At 45.3% G+C, this 16,337-nt stretch overlaps 1 protein-coding gene across 3 annotated transcripts in view; it reads right to left on the bottom strand.

Moving 5' to 3' along the window:
- stam (signal transducing adaptor molecule (SH3 domain and ITAM motif) 1) overlaps positions 1 to 16,337 on the bottom strand; it is a 53,430-nt gene that overhangs the window by 26,533 nt on the left and 10,560 nt on the right. For 2 of the 3 annotated variants that reach the window (XM_045213962.1, XM_045213961.1), the window contains exons 5-6: positions 4,156 to 4,302; positions 3,509 to 3,599 (exon numbers count right to left, since the gene is read on the bottom strand). In XM_045213962.1, coding sequence (XP_045069897.1) covers positions 3,509 to 3,599; positions 4,156 to 4,302 — 238 coding nt within the window. The remainder of the gene's footprint in view (positions 1 to 3,508; positions 3,600 to 4,155; positions 4,303 to 16,337) is intronic. The other variant, XM_045213963.1, reaches the window with a different exon arrangement.

The raw sequence follows: 16,337 nt of genomic DNA, 5'->3' as shown, positions 1-16,337 counted from the left end.
AGTAGTCTATTTACCTTTAGCCTGGTCTAGTTTTAATCTAGAACCCAGTAGTCTCTCTACCTTTAGCCTGGTCTAGTTTTAATCTAGAACCAGTAGTCTATTTACCTTTAGCCTGGTCTAGTTTTAATCTAGAACCCAGTAGTCTTTAACTTTAGCCTGGTCTAGTTTTAATCTAGAACCCAGTAGTCTATTTACCTTTAGCCTGGTCTAGTTTTAATCTAGAACCCAGTAGTCTTTACCTTTAGCCTGGTCTAGTTTTAATCTAGAACCAGTAGTCTTTACCTTTAGCCTGGTCTAGTTTTAATCTAGAACCCAGTAGTCTCTCTACCTTTGGCCTGGTCTAGTTTTAATCTAGAACCCAGTAGTCTCTCTACCTTTAGCCTGGTCTAGTTTTAATCTAGAACCCAGTAGTCTCTCTACCTTTAGCCTGGTCTAGTTTTAATCTAGAACCCAGTAGTCTCTCTACCTTTAGCCTGGTCTAGTTTTAATCTAGAACCCAGTAGTCTCTCTACCTTTAGCCTGGTCTAGTTTTAATCTAGAACCCAGTAGTCTCTCTACCTTTGGCCAGGTCTAGTTTTAATCTAGAACCCAGTAGTCTATTTACCTTTAGCCTGGTCTAGTTTTAATCTAGAACCCAGTAGTCTATTTACCTTTAGCCTGGTCTAGTTTTAATCTAGAACCCAATAGTCTATTTACCTTTAGCCTGGTCTAGTTTTAATCTAGAACCCAGTAGTCTATTTACCTTTAGCCTGGTCTAGTTTTAATCTAGAACCCAGTAGTCTATTTACCTTTAGCCTGGTCTAGTTTTAATCTAGAACCCAGTAGTCTCTCTACCTTTAGCCTGGTCTAGTTTTAATCTAGAACCAGTAGTCTATTTACCTTTAGCCTGGTCTAGTTTTAATCTAGAACCCAGTAGTCTTTACCTTTAGCCTGGTCTAGTTTTAATCTAGAACCAGTAGTCTTTACCTTTAGCCTGGTCTAGTTTTAATCTAGAACCCAGTAGTCTCTCTACCTTTGGCCTGGTCTAGTTTTAATCTAGAACCCAGTAGTCTTTAACTTTAGCCTGGTCTAGTTTTAATCTAGAACCCAGTAGTCTCTCTACCTTTAGCCTGGTCTAGTTTTAATCTAGAACCCAGTAGTCTTTACCTTTAGCCTGGTCTAGTTTTAATCTAGAACCCAGTAGTCTCTCTACCTTTAGCCTGGTCTAGTTTTAATCTAGAACCCAGTAGTCTTTACCTTTAGCCTGGTCTAGTTAGTCTAGTTAGTCTCTCTACCTTTGGCCAGGTCTAGTTAGTCTAGTTGGTCTCTACCTTTGGCCAGGTCTAGTTAGTCTAGTTAGTCTCTCTACCTTTGGCCAGGTCTAGTTAGTCTAGTTAGTCTCTCTACCTTTAGCCAGGTCTAGTTAGTCTAGTTGGTCTCTACCTTTGGCCAGGTCTAGTTAGTCTAGTTGGTCTCTCTACCTTTGGCCAGGTCTAGTTAGTCTAGTTGGTCTCTACCTTTGGCCAGGTCTAGTTAGTCTAGTTGGTCTCTCTACCTTTAGCCAGGTCTAGTTAGTCTAGTTGGTCTCTACCTTTGGCCAGGTCTAGTTAGTCTAGTTGGTCTCTACCTTTGGCCAGGTCTAGTTAGTCTAGTTGGTCTCTCTACCTTTAGCCAGGTCTAGTTAGTCTAGTTAGTCTCTCTACCTTTAGCCTGGTCTAGTTAGTCTAGTTGGTCTCTCTACCTTTGGCCAGGTCTAGTTAGTCTAGTTGGTCTCTCTACCTTTGGCCTGGTCTAGTTAGTCTAGTTAGTCTCTCTACCTTTGGCCAGGTCTAGTTAGTCTAGTTGGTCTCTACCTTTAGCCAGGTCTAGTTAGTCTAGTTGGTCTCTCTACCTTTGGCCAGGTCTAGTTAGTCTAGTTAGTCTCTCTACCTTTGGCCAGGTCTAGTTAGTCTAGTTGGTCTCTCTACCTTTAGCCAGGTCTAGTTAGTCTAGTTGGTCTCTCTACCTTTAGCCTGGTCTAGTTAGTCTAGTTGGTCTCTCTACCTTTAGCCTGGTCTAGTTAGTCTAGTTAGTCTCTCTACCTTTGGCCTGGTCTAGTTAGTCTAGTTAGTCTCTCTACCTTTGGCCTGGTCTAGTTAGTCTAGTTAGTCTCTCTACCTTTGGCCAGGTCTAGTTAGTCTAGTTGGTCTCTACCTTTAGCCAGGTCTAGTTAGTCTAGTTGGTCTCTACCTTTAGCCAGGTCTAGTTAGTCTAGTTGGTCTCTACCTTTGGCCAGGTCTAGTTAGTCTAGTTAGTCTCTCTACCTTTGGCCAGGTCTAGTTAGTCTAGTTGGTCTCTACCTTTGGCCTGGTCTAGTTAGTCTAGTTGGTCTCTCTACCTTTGGCCAGGTCTAGTTAGTCTAGTTGGTCTCTACCTTTGGCCAGGTCTAGTTAGTCTAGTTGGTCTCTCTACCTTTGGCCAGGTCTAGTTAGTCTAGTTGGTCTCTACCTTTGGCCTGGTCTAGTTAGTCTAGTTGGTCTCTCTACCTTTGGCCTGGTCTAGTTAGTCTAGTTGGTCTCTCTACCTTTGGCCTGGTCTAGTTAGTCTAGTTGGTCTCTCTACCTTTGGCCAGGTCTAGTTAGTCTAGTTAGTCTCTCTACCTTTGGCCAGGTCTAGTTAGTCTAGTTAGTCTCTCTACCTTTAGCCAGGTCTAGTTAGTCTAGTTGGTCTCTCTACCTTTGGCCAGGTCTAGTTAGTCTAGTTGGTCTCTACCTTTGGCCAGGTCTAGTTAGTCTAGTTGGTCTCTACCTTTGGCCAGGTCTAGTTAGTCTAGTTAGTCTCTCTACCTTTAGCCTGGTCTAGTTAGTCTAGTTGGTCTCTCTACCTTTGGCCAGGTCTAGTTAGTCTAGTTGGTCTCTACCTTTGGCCAGGTCTAGTTAGTCTAGTTAGTCTCTCTACCTTTAGCCTGGTCTAGTTAGTCTAGTTAGTCTCTCTACCTTTGGCCAGGTCTAGTTAGTCTAGTTGGTCTCTACCTTTGGCCAGGTCTAGTTAGTCTAGTTAGTCTCTCTACCTTTGGCCAGGTCTAGTTAGTCTAGTTAGTCTCTCTACCTTTGGCCAGGTCTAGTTAGTCTAGTTAGTCTCTCTACCTTTGGCCAGGTCTAGTTAGTCTAGTTGGTCTCTACCTTTGGCCAGGTCTAGTTAGTCTAGTTGGTCTCTACCTTTGGCCTGGTCTAGTTAGTCTAGTTGGTCTCTCTACCTTTGGCCTGGTCTAGTTAGTCTAGTTAGTCTCTCTACCTTTGGCCAGGTCTAGTTAGTCTAGTTGGTCTCTACCTTTGGCCAGGTCTAGTTAGTCTAGTTGGTCTCTACCTTTGGCCTGGTCTAGTTAGTCTAGTTGGTCTCTACCTTTGGCCAGGTCTAGTTAGTCTAGTTGGTCTCTCTACCTTTAGCCAGGTCTAGTTAGTCTAGTTAGTCTCTCTACCTTTGGCCAGGTCTAGTTAGTCTAGTTGGTCTCTACCTTTGGCCAGGTCTAGTTAGTCTAGTTGGTCTCTACCTTTGGCCAGGTCTTCCTCCTCCTTCTTGTTGGTTAGGGTGGATGGATCCTTGGCCACTAAAGCAGGACTTGCTTTAGCTTTCTCTGCAGCCTAAACAGACCAATATCCAAGAATTAATGCAGCCCTATTCCGCTTCAGAATGAATGCAGCCCTATTCCGCTTCAGAATGAATGCAGTCCTATTCCGCTTCAGAATGAATGCAGCCCTATTCCGCTTCAGAATGAATGCAGTCCTATTCCGCTTCAGAATGAATGCAGTCCTATTCCGCTTCAGAATGAATGCAGCCCTATTCCGCTTCAGAATGAATGCAGCCCTATTCCGCTTCAGAATGAATGCAGCCCTATTCTGCTTCAGAATTAATGCAGCCCTATTCCACTTCAGAATTAATGCAGCCCTATTCCGGTTCAGAATGAATGCAGCCCTATTCCGCTTCAGAATTAATGCAGCCCTATTCTGCTTCAGAATTAATGCAGCCCTATTCTGCTTCAGAATTAATGCAGCCCTATTCCGCTTCAGAATTAATGCAGCCCTATTCTGCTTCAGAATTAATGCAGCCCTATTCCGCTTCAGAATCTTTATAGTCCAGTAACAGCAACGTGTTTAATCTCTAATATTTTATAAGCACACATTAGCCTACCACACCCACCTGAGAGCCCACAGCAGGGAAGGTGACCCCCTGTTCCCTGAGGTTCTTGATCATGGCTGAAATCAGGCTGAGCTGAGGGTCGCTCCTAAAGTCCTCTGCCCACTCTACCATCAGAGCCTTCAACTTCTCACACACCTTAGGGTGGCCCTGGACACACACACACACACCAGTGTTTTCCACAAGTATATAAAGTAGCCAGCCAATTAGAAACAGTAGCCTGCGCCGCGCCCAGGGGCCAGGGGGTTAGTCTTATTTACACGTGTTTTACTTCAACATATTAATTAATTAATTGCCACAATGTTTGTTTTTCAAATTATATATTTGAGTCACAGAAAAATGCAGCAGTTTTTATCTCAATATCAAATCATTTCTGGGGAACAACAGCTTCTTATCAGGCCTGTCTGGGAGTGGTCTGCGTGGGGAGGGGAAAACCAGCTGTTATTGGCAGAGAGGTCTGGGGAACAACAGCTTCTTATCAGGCCTGTCTGGGAGGGGTCTGCGTGGGGAGGGGAAAACCAGCTGTTATTGGCAGAGAGGTCTGGGGAACAACAGCTTCTTATCAGGCCTGTCTGGGAGGGGTCTGCGTGGGGAGGGGAAAACCAGCTGTTATTGGCAGAGAGGTCTGGGGAACAGCTTCTTATCAGGCCTGTCTGGGAGTGGTCTGCGTGGGGAGGGGAAAACCAGCTGTTATTGGCAGAGAGGTCTGGGGAACAACAGCTTCTTATCAGGCCTGTCTGGGAGTGGTCTGCGTGGGGAGGGGAAAACCAGCTGTTATTGGCAGAGAGGTTTGGGGAACAACAGCTTCTTATCAGGCCTGTCTGGGAGGGGTCTGCGTGGGGAGGGGGAAAACCAGCTGTTATTGGCAGAGAGGTCTGGGGAACAACAGCTTCTTATCAGGCCTGTCTGGGAGGGGTCTGCGTGGGGAGGGGAAAACCAGCTGTTATTGGCAGAGAGGTTTGGGGAACAACAGCTTCTTATCAGGCCTGTCTGGGAGTGGTCTGCGTGGGGAGGGGAAAACCAGCTGTTATTGGCAGAGAGGTCTGGGGAACAACAGCTTCTTATCAGGCCTGTCTGGGAGTGGTCTGCGTGGGGGAGGGGGAAAACCAGCTGTTATTGGCAGAGAGGTCTGGGGAACAACAGCTTCTTATCAGGCCTGTCTGGGAGTGGTCTGCGTGGGGAGGGGAAAACCAGCTGTTATTGGCAGAGAGGTCTGGGGAACAACAGCTTCTTATCAGGCCTGTCTGGGAGGGGTCTGCGTGGGGAGGGGAAAACCAGCTGTTATTGGCAGAGAGGTCTGGGGAACAACAGCTTCTTATCAGGCCTGTCTGGGAGGGGTCTGCGTGGGGAGGGGAAAACCAGCTGTTATTGGCAGAGAGGTCTGGGGAACAGCTTCTTATCAGGCCTGTCTGGGAGGGGTCTGCGTGGGGAGGGGAAAACCAGCTGTTATTGGCAGAGAGGTTTGGGGAACAACAGCTTCTTATCAGGCCTGTCTGGGAGTGGTCTGCGTGGGGAGGGGAAAACCAGCTGTTATTGGCAGAGAGGTCTGGGGAACAACAGCTTCTTATCAGGCCTGTCTGGGAGTGGTCTGCGTGGGGAGGGGAAAACCAGCTGTTATTGGCAGAGAGGTCTGGGGAACAACAGCTTCTTATCAGGCCTGTCTGGGAGTGGTCTGCGTGGGGAGGGGAAAACCAGCTGTTATTGGCAGAGAGGTCTGGGGAACAACAGCTTCTTATCAGGCCTGTCTGGGAGGGGTCTGCGTGGGGAGGGGAAAACCAGCTGTTATTGGCAGAGAGGTCTGGGGAACAACAGCTTCTTATCAGGCCTGTCTGGGAGGGGTCTGCGTGGGGAGGGGAAAACCAGCTGTTATTGGCAGAGAGGTTTGGAACTCTTTCTTATTGGTCTATTAACTCATGTACAGCCTGATGATGTCACAAGGCAGGCTAAAACTACATCCCACCAAAACAGGCTGAAATTTCAGGCGGTCTTTTCAAACAGCTCTTACAATGAAAGGGAATTATCATCATTTTCACAATTTCACAGTATTATTCCAACCTCCGTGCGAAAATATATATAAAACACAAGAAAAATCTCAGTTTGACTGCACTGGGCCTTGAAAGGTTCAAATGAAAAAATGTAAAATGGTTACCATCAGTCTTAAGCAGGGCTCGACCTTAACACTTGTCCGGGACAAGTAAAAAAAAAAATGCCGGACAAGAAGTACAGTGGGGGAAAAAAGTATTTAGTCAGCCACCAATTGTGCAAGTTCTCCCACTTAAAAAGATGAGAGAGGCCTGTAATTTTCATCATAGGTACACGTCAACTATGACAGACAAAATACTTATTTTCCACCATAATTTGCAAATAAATTCATTAAAAATCCTACAATGTGATTTTCTGGATTTTTTTTCTCATTTTGTCTGTTCGAATGGACAAGTAAAAAACAAAAATTACACTAAATTCATAATATAAAACAATTACTCAGATCAGAATTGGACCAAGGCTAATAACATTGGAATAATATTCAAATCTATTTTTCAAGGACATAAATAAAAAAGCCTAAGTGCATATTGGCTACAGCCTCATGTTCAAACCAATGCTGACATGACGGAGGGAAATGGAGCCCCACACCAACATAGGATAGGGACTAAAGGTGAAGCATGGTGGTGGTGGTGTGATGGTTCATGTACATACATTTAAAAGCCTACATGTCAAAGTGAAGGTGATCTGCATATTGACTACAGCCTCATGTCCAAACCAATGCTGACATGACGGAGGGGAAATGGAGCCCCACACCAACATAGGATAGGGACTAAAGGTGAAGCATGGTGGTGGTGGTGTGATGGTTCATGTACATACATTTAAAAGCCTACATGTCAAAGTGAAGGTGATCTGCATATTGACTACAGCCTCATGTCCAAACCAATGCTGACATGACGGAGGGAAATGGAGCCCCACACCAACATAGGATAGGGACTAAAGGTGAAGCATGGTGGTGGTGGTGTGATGGTTCATGTACATACATTTAAAAGCCTACATGTCAAAGTGAAGGTGATCTGCATATTGACTACAGCCTCATGTCCAAACCAATGCTGACATGACGGAGGGAAATGGAGCCCCACACCAACATAGGATAGGGACTAAAGGTGAAGCATGGTGGTGGTGGTGTGATGGTTCATGTACATACATTTAAAAGCCTACATGTCAAAGTGAAGGTGATCTGCATATTGACTACAGCCTCATGTCCAAACCAATGCTGACATGACGGAGGGAAATGGAGCCCCACACCAACATAGGATAGGGACTAAAGGTGAAGCATGGTGGTGGTGGTGTGATGGTTCATGTCCAAACCGATGCTGACATGAGGGAGGTATCAGAAAATGGAGCCAAACTTTAATGAGACTTAATTACATAAATATAGGCTAAACGGCAGTCATTTTTCACAAATATAATGAAGGATAATTAACATTTGTATTTATTATGGATCCCCCATTACTCTTCCTGGGGTCCAGCAAAATTAAGGCAGTTCATACAATTTTAAAAACATTACAATACATTCACAACACACTGTGTGCCCTCAGGCCCCTACTCCACTACCACATATCTACAGTACAGAATCCATGTGTAAGTGTGTGTATAGTGCGTATGTTATTGTGTGTGTGTGTGCATGTGTCTGTGTCTATGTTTGTGTTGCTTCACAGTCCCCGCTGTTCCATAAGGTGTATTTTTATCCGTTTTTTTTTAAATCTAATTTTACTACTTGCGTCAGTTCCTTTATGTGGAATAGAGTTCCATGTAGTCAAATCAAATTTGATGATGCAACCAGTCAGGATGCTCTCGATGGTGCAGCTGTATACTTTTTTGAGGATCTGAGGACCCATGCCAAATCTTTTCAGTCTCCTCAGGGGGAATAGGCTTTGTCGTGTTTGGACCATGATAGTTTGTTGGTGATGTGGACACCAAGGAACTTGAAGCTCTCAACCTGTTCCACTACAGCCCCGTTGTAGTCATGGCTCTAAGTAGTACTGTGCACCTCCCATAGTCTGTTCTGGACTTGGGGACTGTGAAGAGACCTCTGGTGGCATGTCTTGTGGGGTATGCATGGGTGTCCGGGCTGTGCACCAGTAGTTCAAACAGACAGCTCGGTGCATTCAACATTTCAATACATAAATACAAGTAGTGATGAAGTCAATCTCTCCTCCACTTTGAGCCAGGAGAGATTGACATGGATATTATTAATGTTAGCTCTCCGTGTACATCCAAGGGCCAGCTGTGCTGCCCTGTTCTGAGGCAATTGCAATTTTCCTAAATCCCTTTTTGTGGCACCTGACCACACGACTGAACAGTAGTCCAGGTGCGACAAAACTAGAGCCTGTAGGACCTGCCTTGTTGATAGTGCTGTTAAGAAGGCAGACAGCACTTTATTATGGACAGACTTCTCCCCATCTTAGCTACTGTTGTTCAATATGTTTTGACCATGACAGTTTACAATCCAGGGTTACTCCAAGCAGTTTATTCTCCTCAACTTGCTCAATTTCCACATTATTTATTACAATATTTAGTTGAGGTTTAGGGTTTAGTGAATGATTTGTCCCAAATACAATGCTTTTAGTTTTTTAAATATTTAGGACTAACTTATTCCTTGCCACCCACTCTGAAACTAGCAGACTATGATCGATAATGTCAAAAGCCGCACTGAAGTCTAACAAAACAGCCCCCACAATCTTTTTATCATCAATTTCTCTCAGCCAATCATCAGTCATTTGTGTCAGTGCTGTGCTTGTTGAATGTCCTTCTCTATAAGCATGCTGAAAGTTTGCTGTCAATTTATTTACTGTAAAATAGCAATGTATCTGGTCAAACACCATTTTTTCCAAATTAAATTTTTTTATTTAACCTTTATTTAACTAGGCAAGTCAGTTAAGAACAAATTCTTATTTACAATGACGGCCTACACCGGCCAAACCCAGATGACACTGGACCAATTGTGCGCCGCCCTATGGGACAAGGGTTGGTAACAGGCTGATTGGTCGGCTGTTTGAGCCAGTAAAGGGGGCTTTACTATTCTTAGGTAGCGGAATGACTTTAGCTTCCCTCCAGGCCTGAGGGCACACACTTTCTAGTAGGCTTAAATTTAAGATATGGCAAATAGGAGTGGCAATATCAGCCACTATTATCTTCAGTCATTATCCATCCAGGTTGTCAGACCCCGGTGGCTTGTCATTGTTGATACATTTTACATTTTAGTCATTTAGCAGACGCTCTTATCCAGAGCGACTTACAGTTAGTGAGTGCATACATTATTATTATTTTTCCATACTGGCCCCCCGTGGGAATCGAACCCACAACCCTGGCGTTGCAAACACCATGCTCTACCAACTGAGCTACATCCCTGCCGGCCATTCCCTCCCCTACCCTGGACGACGCTGGGCCAATTGTGCGCCGCCCCATGGGTCTCCCGGTCACGGCCCGGCTACGACAGAGCCTGGATAACAATCATTTTTTCACCTCTTCCACACTCACTTTACGGAATTCTAAATTACAATGCTTGTCTTGTAATTAATCTCATAATTTGGTCAGATATCCTTGGATGTGTAGTGTTAGCAATTGTAGCTGGCATGTAATGCCTAAGTTTGCTAATCTTGCCAATGAAAAAAAATCATTAAAGTATCAGTTGGTTTTGTGATGAATGAGCCATCTGAGTTTGCCTTTTTTCCCAAACTTTCATTTAAGGTGCTCCAAAGCTTTTTACTATCATTCTTTATGTCATTTATCCTTGTTTTATAGTGTAGTTTCTTCTTCTTTTTATTCAGTTTAGTCACATGATTTCTCAATTTGCAATACGTTTGCCAATCGGTTGTGCAGCCAGACTTATTTGCCATTCCTTTTGCCTCATCCCTCTCAACCATACAATTTCTAAATTCCTCATCAATCCACAGGGATTTAACCGTTTTTACAGTCATTTTCTTAATGGGTGCATGCTTATTAGTACCTGGAATAAGCTATTTCAAAAATGTGTCAAGTGCAGTGTCAACAACATAGGAATCACTACAGAACTTATTGTATGACCTCTTATACACTATATTAGGCCCAGCCTTTGGAGCTTTGGTTTTCCTAGATATGGCTACTATATTGTGATCACTACATCCGATGGATTTGGATACTGCATTCAAACAAATTTCTGCAGCATTGGTAAAGATATGATCAATACATGTTGATGATTTAATTCCTGTACTGTTTGTAACTACCCTGGTAGGTTGATTGATAACCTGAACCAGGTTGCAGGCACTGGTTACAGTTTGAAGCTTTCTCTTGAGTGGGCAGCCCGATGAAAGCCAGTCAATATTTAAATCACCCAGAAAGTATACCTCTCTATTGATATCACATATATTATCAAGCATTTCACACGTTATCCAGATACTGACTGTTAGCACTTTTTTGTTAGTGTCTAGCAGAGAGTCAATCAGCTCTTTAAAATCCAGTTACAACTGTTCAGAGCTGCCCTTCATAATGTCATTAAAACCCACATGGACTACGATACAATCGATTTCCATGTCCTGACGTAGTACATTCGGGACCAGCTTAGTAACGTATTTTACTCGAGCTCCAGGATAGGACATTGTTTTTGTACCAGGAATGGTCACATTTCTTACCATGGAGCTGCCCAAAATCACGGCTGGCGAGAAGGACCAGGAAATCCGCCCACTCCCACTCTTCATAGGATTCGGAGAACGCTTTATGGACGGGTGAGAGGCAGGATCCCTCTATGGACGGGTGAGTGGCAGGATCCCTCTATGGACGGGTGAGAGGCAGGATCCCTCTATGGACGGGTGAGTGGCAGGATCCCTCTATGGACGGGTGAGAGGCAGGATCCCTCTATGGACGGGTGAGAGGCAGGATCCCTCTATGGACGGGTGAGAGGCAGGATCCCTCTATGGACGGGTGAGAGGCAGGATCCCTCTATGGACGGGTGAGAGGCAGGATCCCTCTATGGACGGGTGAGAGGCAGGATCCCTCTATGGACGGGTGAGAGGCAGGATCCCTCTATGGACGGGTGAGAGGCAGGATCCCTCTATGGACGGGTGAGAGGCAGGATCCCTCTATGGACGGGTGAGAGGCAGGATCCCTCTATGGACGGGTGAGTGGCAGGATCCCTCTATGGACGGGTGAGTGGCAGGATAACCTGAGCACGTAGCTCCCGGCGCAGGCCTCTGACAGATGGAGAAGCCCCGCTCGATCCAGAGCAGGGACGGAAGGTTGCCGACATCGACTTCGAAATCGTAGTAGTAGGCACTGCGGCCGCAGACACAGGCACCCCCAGCCACGAAGGAGCAGGAAGATCAGGCTCCAGGAAGGCGAAACTATTCGTTGTTTGTATCCGCTCCGGGCCTCTCGTTGGGAGTGTAGACTGCTTTGCGGGAGGTCGCTGTCTTCGGCTTCCACGGATCCTGACATGCGACCATCGTTGATTGCCTTTCTCCTCATGCTGTGCTCCTTCGACGGCGCTATCAGATGGGGGAGCTCCGGGCAACACCGGCCAGTCGGATAATGACAAACGACAAGGCGGAGATGCATCCAACAAGGGTGAACGCCGTCCAGCCACCGGCGTAGAAAATGTAAACATTCCACTCTGCGTTCTCCCCAGTTTCTTACGTAGGCTGGCGACCTGCGTGATCAAGGAAGCCACCTCAAGACTATAATCCTCGGCAAGTAAACCATTTCCGCATTGGAACTCTGAGTGATCCGGTTTGTCCTGAAACAAAGCGTAATAGATACAGCTCCTACAGCGCTGGAACCGTTCATTTAGTTCTCCAGACAAAAAGGGCTCCATTGGAAAACTCATCTGGTACCAACTTCGTTAGCTTGATGGCTAGCAGCTTAGCGTCTCTGTCAAGCGGGCTTCAGCCTGTCTGTTAAGCGGGATTCAGCCTGTCTGTTAAGCGGGATTCAGCCCGTCTGTTAAGCAGGATTCAGCCTGTCTGTTAAGCGTGATTCAGCCTGTCTGTTAAGCGTGATTCAGCCTGTCTGTTAAGCGTGATTCAGCCTGTCTGTTAAGCGTGATTCAGCCTGTCTGTTAAGCGTGATTCAGCCTGTCTGTTAAGCGTGATTCAGCCTGTCTGTTAAGCGTGATTCAGCCTGTCTGTTAAGCGGGATTCAGCCTGTCTGTTAAGCGGGATTCAGCCTGTCTGTCAAGCGGGATTCAGCCTGTCTGTCAAGCGGGCTTCAGCCTGTCTGTCAAGCGGGCTTCAGCCTGTCTGTCAAGCGGGATTCAGCCTGTCTGTTAAGCGGGATTCAGCCTGTCTGTTAAGCGGGATTCAGCCTGTCTGTTAAGCGGGATTCAGCCTGTCTGTTAAGCAGGATTCAGCCTGTCTGTTAAGCAGGATTCAGCCTGTCTGTTAAGCGGGATTCAGCCTGTCTGTTAAGCGGGATTCAGCCTGTCTGTTAAGCGGGATTCAGCCTGTCTGTTAAGCGGGATTCAGCCTGTCTGTTAAGCGGGATTCAAGGACAAGAAATAGCGGTCCTAGCTAACCGCGTCGTGGAATCCAAGTTCTGTATTTGTATTTAATGAATAGCGGTTTTGTTTAAATCAAAAATAACAAACTGAGTGTTTTCCAGCATACAATGTTCAGCTGATTCAGCTAAAGGCTCCATTCTGTCGACATACTCGAGGCACGGTTCGTTCAGATCAAATAGTCACAAGACCGGAGTGTGAAGGCCAGTGCCTGTGCGCACCTCACTTCACCCACCTTGAATCTGAGAGGAGGCAGTCACCATTTTGAAACTATTTAACCATTAACTTAATTGTTTAAAACCTGGACGTTCTATGTCATTTTATGAAGCATTTCTTGCCTTGTTTCAAAGTAGCCTAGCCAAAATACGACCATAGAAATTTTGATGGAATTATTTTATAAAAGACTTCCATATGCCATTGAAAGCAACATTTTTCTAATGTTCTGGTCATATTATGACCCATGATGGTGCATCTTTAGAGCTCCTCTCTTTCTTAATTTCTACCTAGTATTTTCATCTCTGTCACATGAAACCACTCGCGCATGAGGTGCGCTTTGGAGAACGGTGTTGTCCTGCATTTTGGAACATTCAGCCAGCAATGTGCGCACTGTTGAGCTTATAATATGAATAAATAAAACTATCAACATTTTAAGCTAAATAATCTGATCTGTTGCATCAGCCTCATGGAAGAAAACTAGACTCCATGCGGACCTGGCATCTTTTCACTCCCTCCTCTCTACATTTTCTTCATCTGTTTCTGCTGCTAAGGCCACTTTCTACCACTCTAAATTCCAAGCATCTGCCTCTAACCCTAGGAAGCTCTTTGCCACATTCTCCTCCCTGCTGAATCCTCCTCCTCCCCCCCCTCCTGTCCCTTCCGTCTTCAAGAGAGCGAGAGTTGCACCCCTTCTCAAAAAACCAACACTCGATCCCTCTGATGTCAACAACTACAGACCAGTATCCCTTCTTTCTTTTCTCTCCAAAACTATTGAGCGTGCCGTCTTTAGCCAACTCTCTTGCTATCTCTCTCAGAATGACCTTCTTGATCCAAACCAGTCAGGTTTCAAGACTGGTCATTCAACTGAGACTGCTCTTCTCTGTGTCACGGAGGATCTCCGCACTGCTAAAGCTAACTCTCTCTCCTCTGCTCTTGTCCTTCTAGACCTGTCTGCTGCCTTTGATACTGTGAACCATCAGATCCTCCTCTCCACCCTCTCCGAGCTGGACATCTCCGGCGCGGCTCACTCTTGGATTGCGTCCTACCTGACCGGTCGCTCCTACCAAGTGGCGTGGCGAGAAGCTGTCTCCGCACCATGTGCTCTCACCACTGGTGTCCCCCAGGGCTCAGTTCTAGGCCCTCTCCTATTCTCCCTATACACCAAGTCACTTGGCTCTGTCATATCCTCACATGGTCTCTCCTATCATTGCTACGCTGACGACACACAACTAATCTTCTCCTTTCCCCCTTCTGATAACCAGGTGACGAATCGCATCTCTGCATGTCTGGCAGACATATCAGTATGGATGACGGATCAAACCCCTACAACTCATCCAGAATGCCGCAGCCCGTCTGGTGTTCAACCTTCCCAAGTTCTCTCACGTCACCTCGCTCCTCCGCACACTCCACTGGCTTCCAGTTGAAGCTCGCATCTGCTACAAGACCATGGTGCTTGCCTACGGAGCTGTGAGGGGAACGGCACCTCCGTACATTCAGGCTCTGATCAGTCCCTACACCCAAACGAGGGCATTGCGTTCATCCACCTCTGGCCTGCTGGCTCCCCTTCCTCTGCGGAAGCATAGCTCCCGCTCAGCCCAGTCAAAACTGTTCGCTGCTCTGGCACCCCAATGGTGGAACAAGCTCCCCCACGACGCCAGGACAGCGGAGTCACTCACCACCTTCCGGAGACATTTGAAACCCCACCTCTTTAAGGAATACCTGGGATAGGATAAAGTAATCCTTCTACCCCCCTTACCCCAACCCAAAAAAAAAACATTGTAAATTGGTGATCCCACTGGCTATAAGGTGAATGCACCTATTTGTAAGTCGCTCTGGATAAGAGCGTCTGCTAAATGACGTAAATGTAAATTTAAAAATGTTTATGTGCATTGGTTGTATGAATTTTGGATCTGTCGTCCCAGAACTGTCCCAGTGTCTGTTTTGAATGGTTATCGTCCCAGCGATGATGGGACGCCCTACATTTCGAGCCCTGGAGGGAATCATTTTGTAAAGACAAAGTATTTGGTTGTAATTGTAATGTTGCAATATTTTATAGGCTACCAAGGGTGACCAACCATCCTCCAGGAGAGCCTTAAAAAGGAGAGTGTTGCATTTTGAGACAGGCTTGAATATGCGTCAGAAGCCAAGGCAGTCTACATTTTTTCTGATTCTCTATGGTAAAAAAGATAGTAATGCATTATATTTTGTAAAGTGGCATCCTTGCATTATACAATGACATAAAAATGGTGTTACAGACCTTTTTTGGGGGGGGGGGACAAGTCCTACTTATAGACAAGTAGCTAAAAAAGTGAATGTAAAGCCATATTAAGTATTATATCTTTTTGATTTAACATCACCTAAATTAATTTTAAATGATCATTAGGTAGGGCCCTGATTCCGTTGTGTTCCTTCCCAAATTCCATTCCCTTTCTTTAGTTTTTACAGCTTTCAGTTTTTACCAGTTTTTACTCACAAAAATCACATTTTTTTATAGAAAAACTATTAAATTGGATGTTCTAAGTCGACAAAAATTCTTAAAAACACTTCAGGAGACCACTTTTGAGGTCTGGGAAAATCTGAGAAATTTAGATTTTTGGGTGTATTTAATGGAAGTGAGCACCTAGCATGAGGATGTTGTTTAGCGGTGGTTTTGTAGTGACCATGTGACGGTAGAATAAATACCCAGTGGATTGATGAAAATAATCATGATATAATTCTGTCAGGTACGAATAGGCTACTTTGTAGTTAACATTTAATTGAGAAGGATTGTGGGAAAGCCTTTCCATCTACAAGAAGACCGTTTTCATTAGCATCAATGCTAACGGCTACACAAAGACCGGCATTCTCGTTGCCTCTAGAAAGTTGCAAGAAATACAAATCACTAACGCATTCTGTTCATGTCTTATGATAAACTAACGCATTCTGTTCATGTCTTATGATAAACTAACGCATTCTGTTCATGTCTTATGATAAACTTGGGCAAATTAATAAATTTTCAATACATTTAGTTGATTCCCTACTAAAGGTCAATACATTTTTGAATACTGTTGAATTCCGTTTTAATGTGTGGATTCTCCACTACCTGTTGTTCCTGCAGTGATGATTCACCATCTTCATAAAATGTTTTCATCATTTATCTGCAGATAATTGGTAAAGTCAAATGAACGGCTGTCACACCGATGTGATTCGGTAGGCTACACTGACTGACTAGAGTCACTCACTTTAGCCTCACTGTCTGGCAAGCCCCGACATCCTAGGGTTAGGGTTAGGGTTAGTGAACCCTAACCCTAACCCAAGCCCCGACATCCTAGGGTTAGGGTTAGGGTTAGTGAACCCTAACCCTAACCCAAGCCCCGACATCCTAGGGTTAGGGTTAGTGAACCCTAACCCAAGCCCCGACATCCTAGGGTTAGGGTTAGTGAACCCTAACCCTAACCCCGACATCCTAGGGTTAGGG

The sequence above is a fragment of the Coregonus clupeaformis genome, unplaced genomic scaffold, assembly GCF_020615455.1.
Source record: "Coregonus clupeaformis isolate EN_2021a unplaced genomic scaffold, ASM2061545v1 scaf0178, whole genome shotgun sequence".
In the NCBI taxonomy this organism is placed as follows: domain Eukaryota; kingdom Metazoa; phylum Chordata; class Actinopteri; order Salmoniformes; family Salmonidae; genus Coregonus; species Coregonus clupeaformis.
Note: the sequence above shows the minus strand (reverse complement) of the source record. Positions and strands in the feature narration are given on the sequence as shown.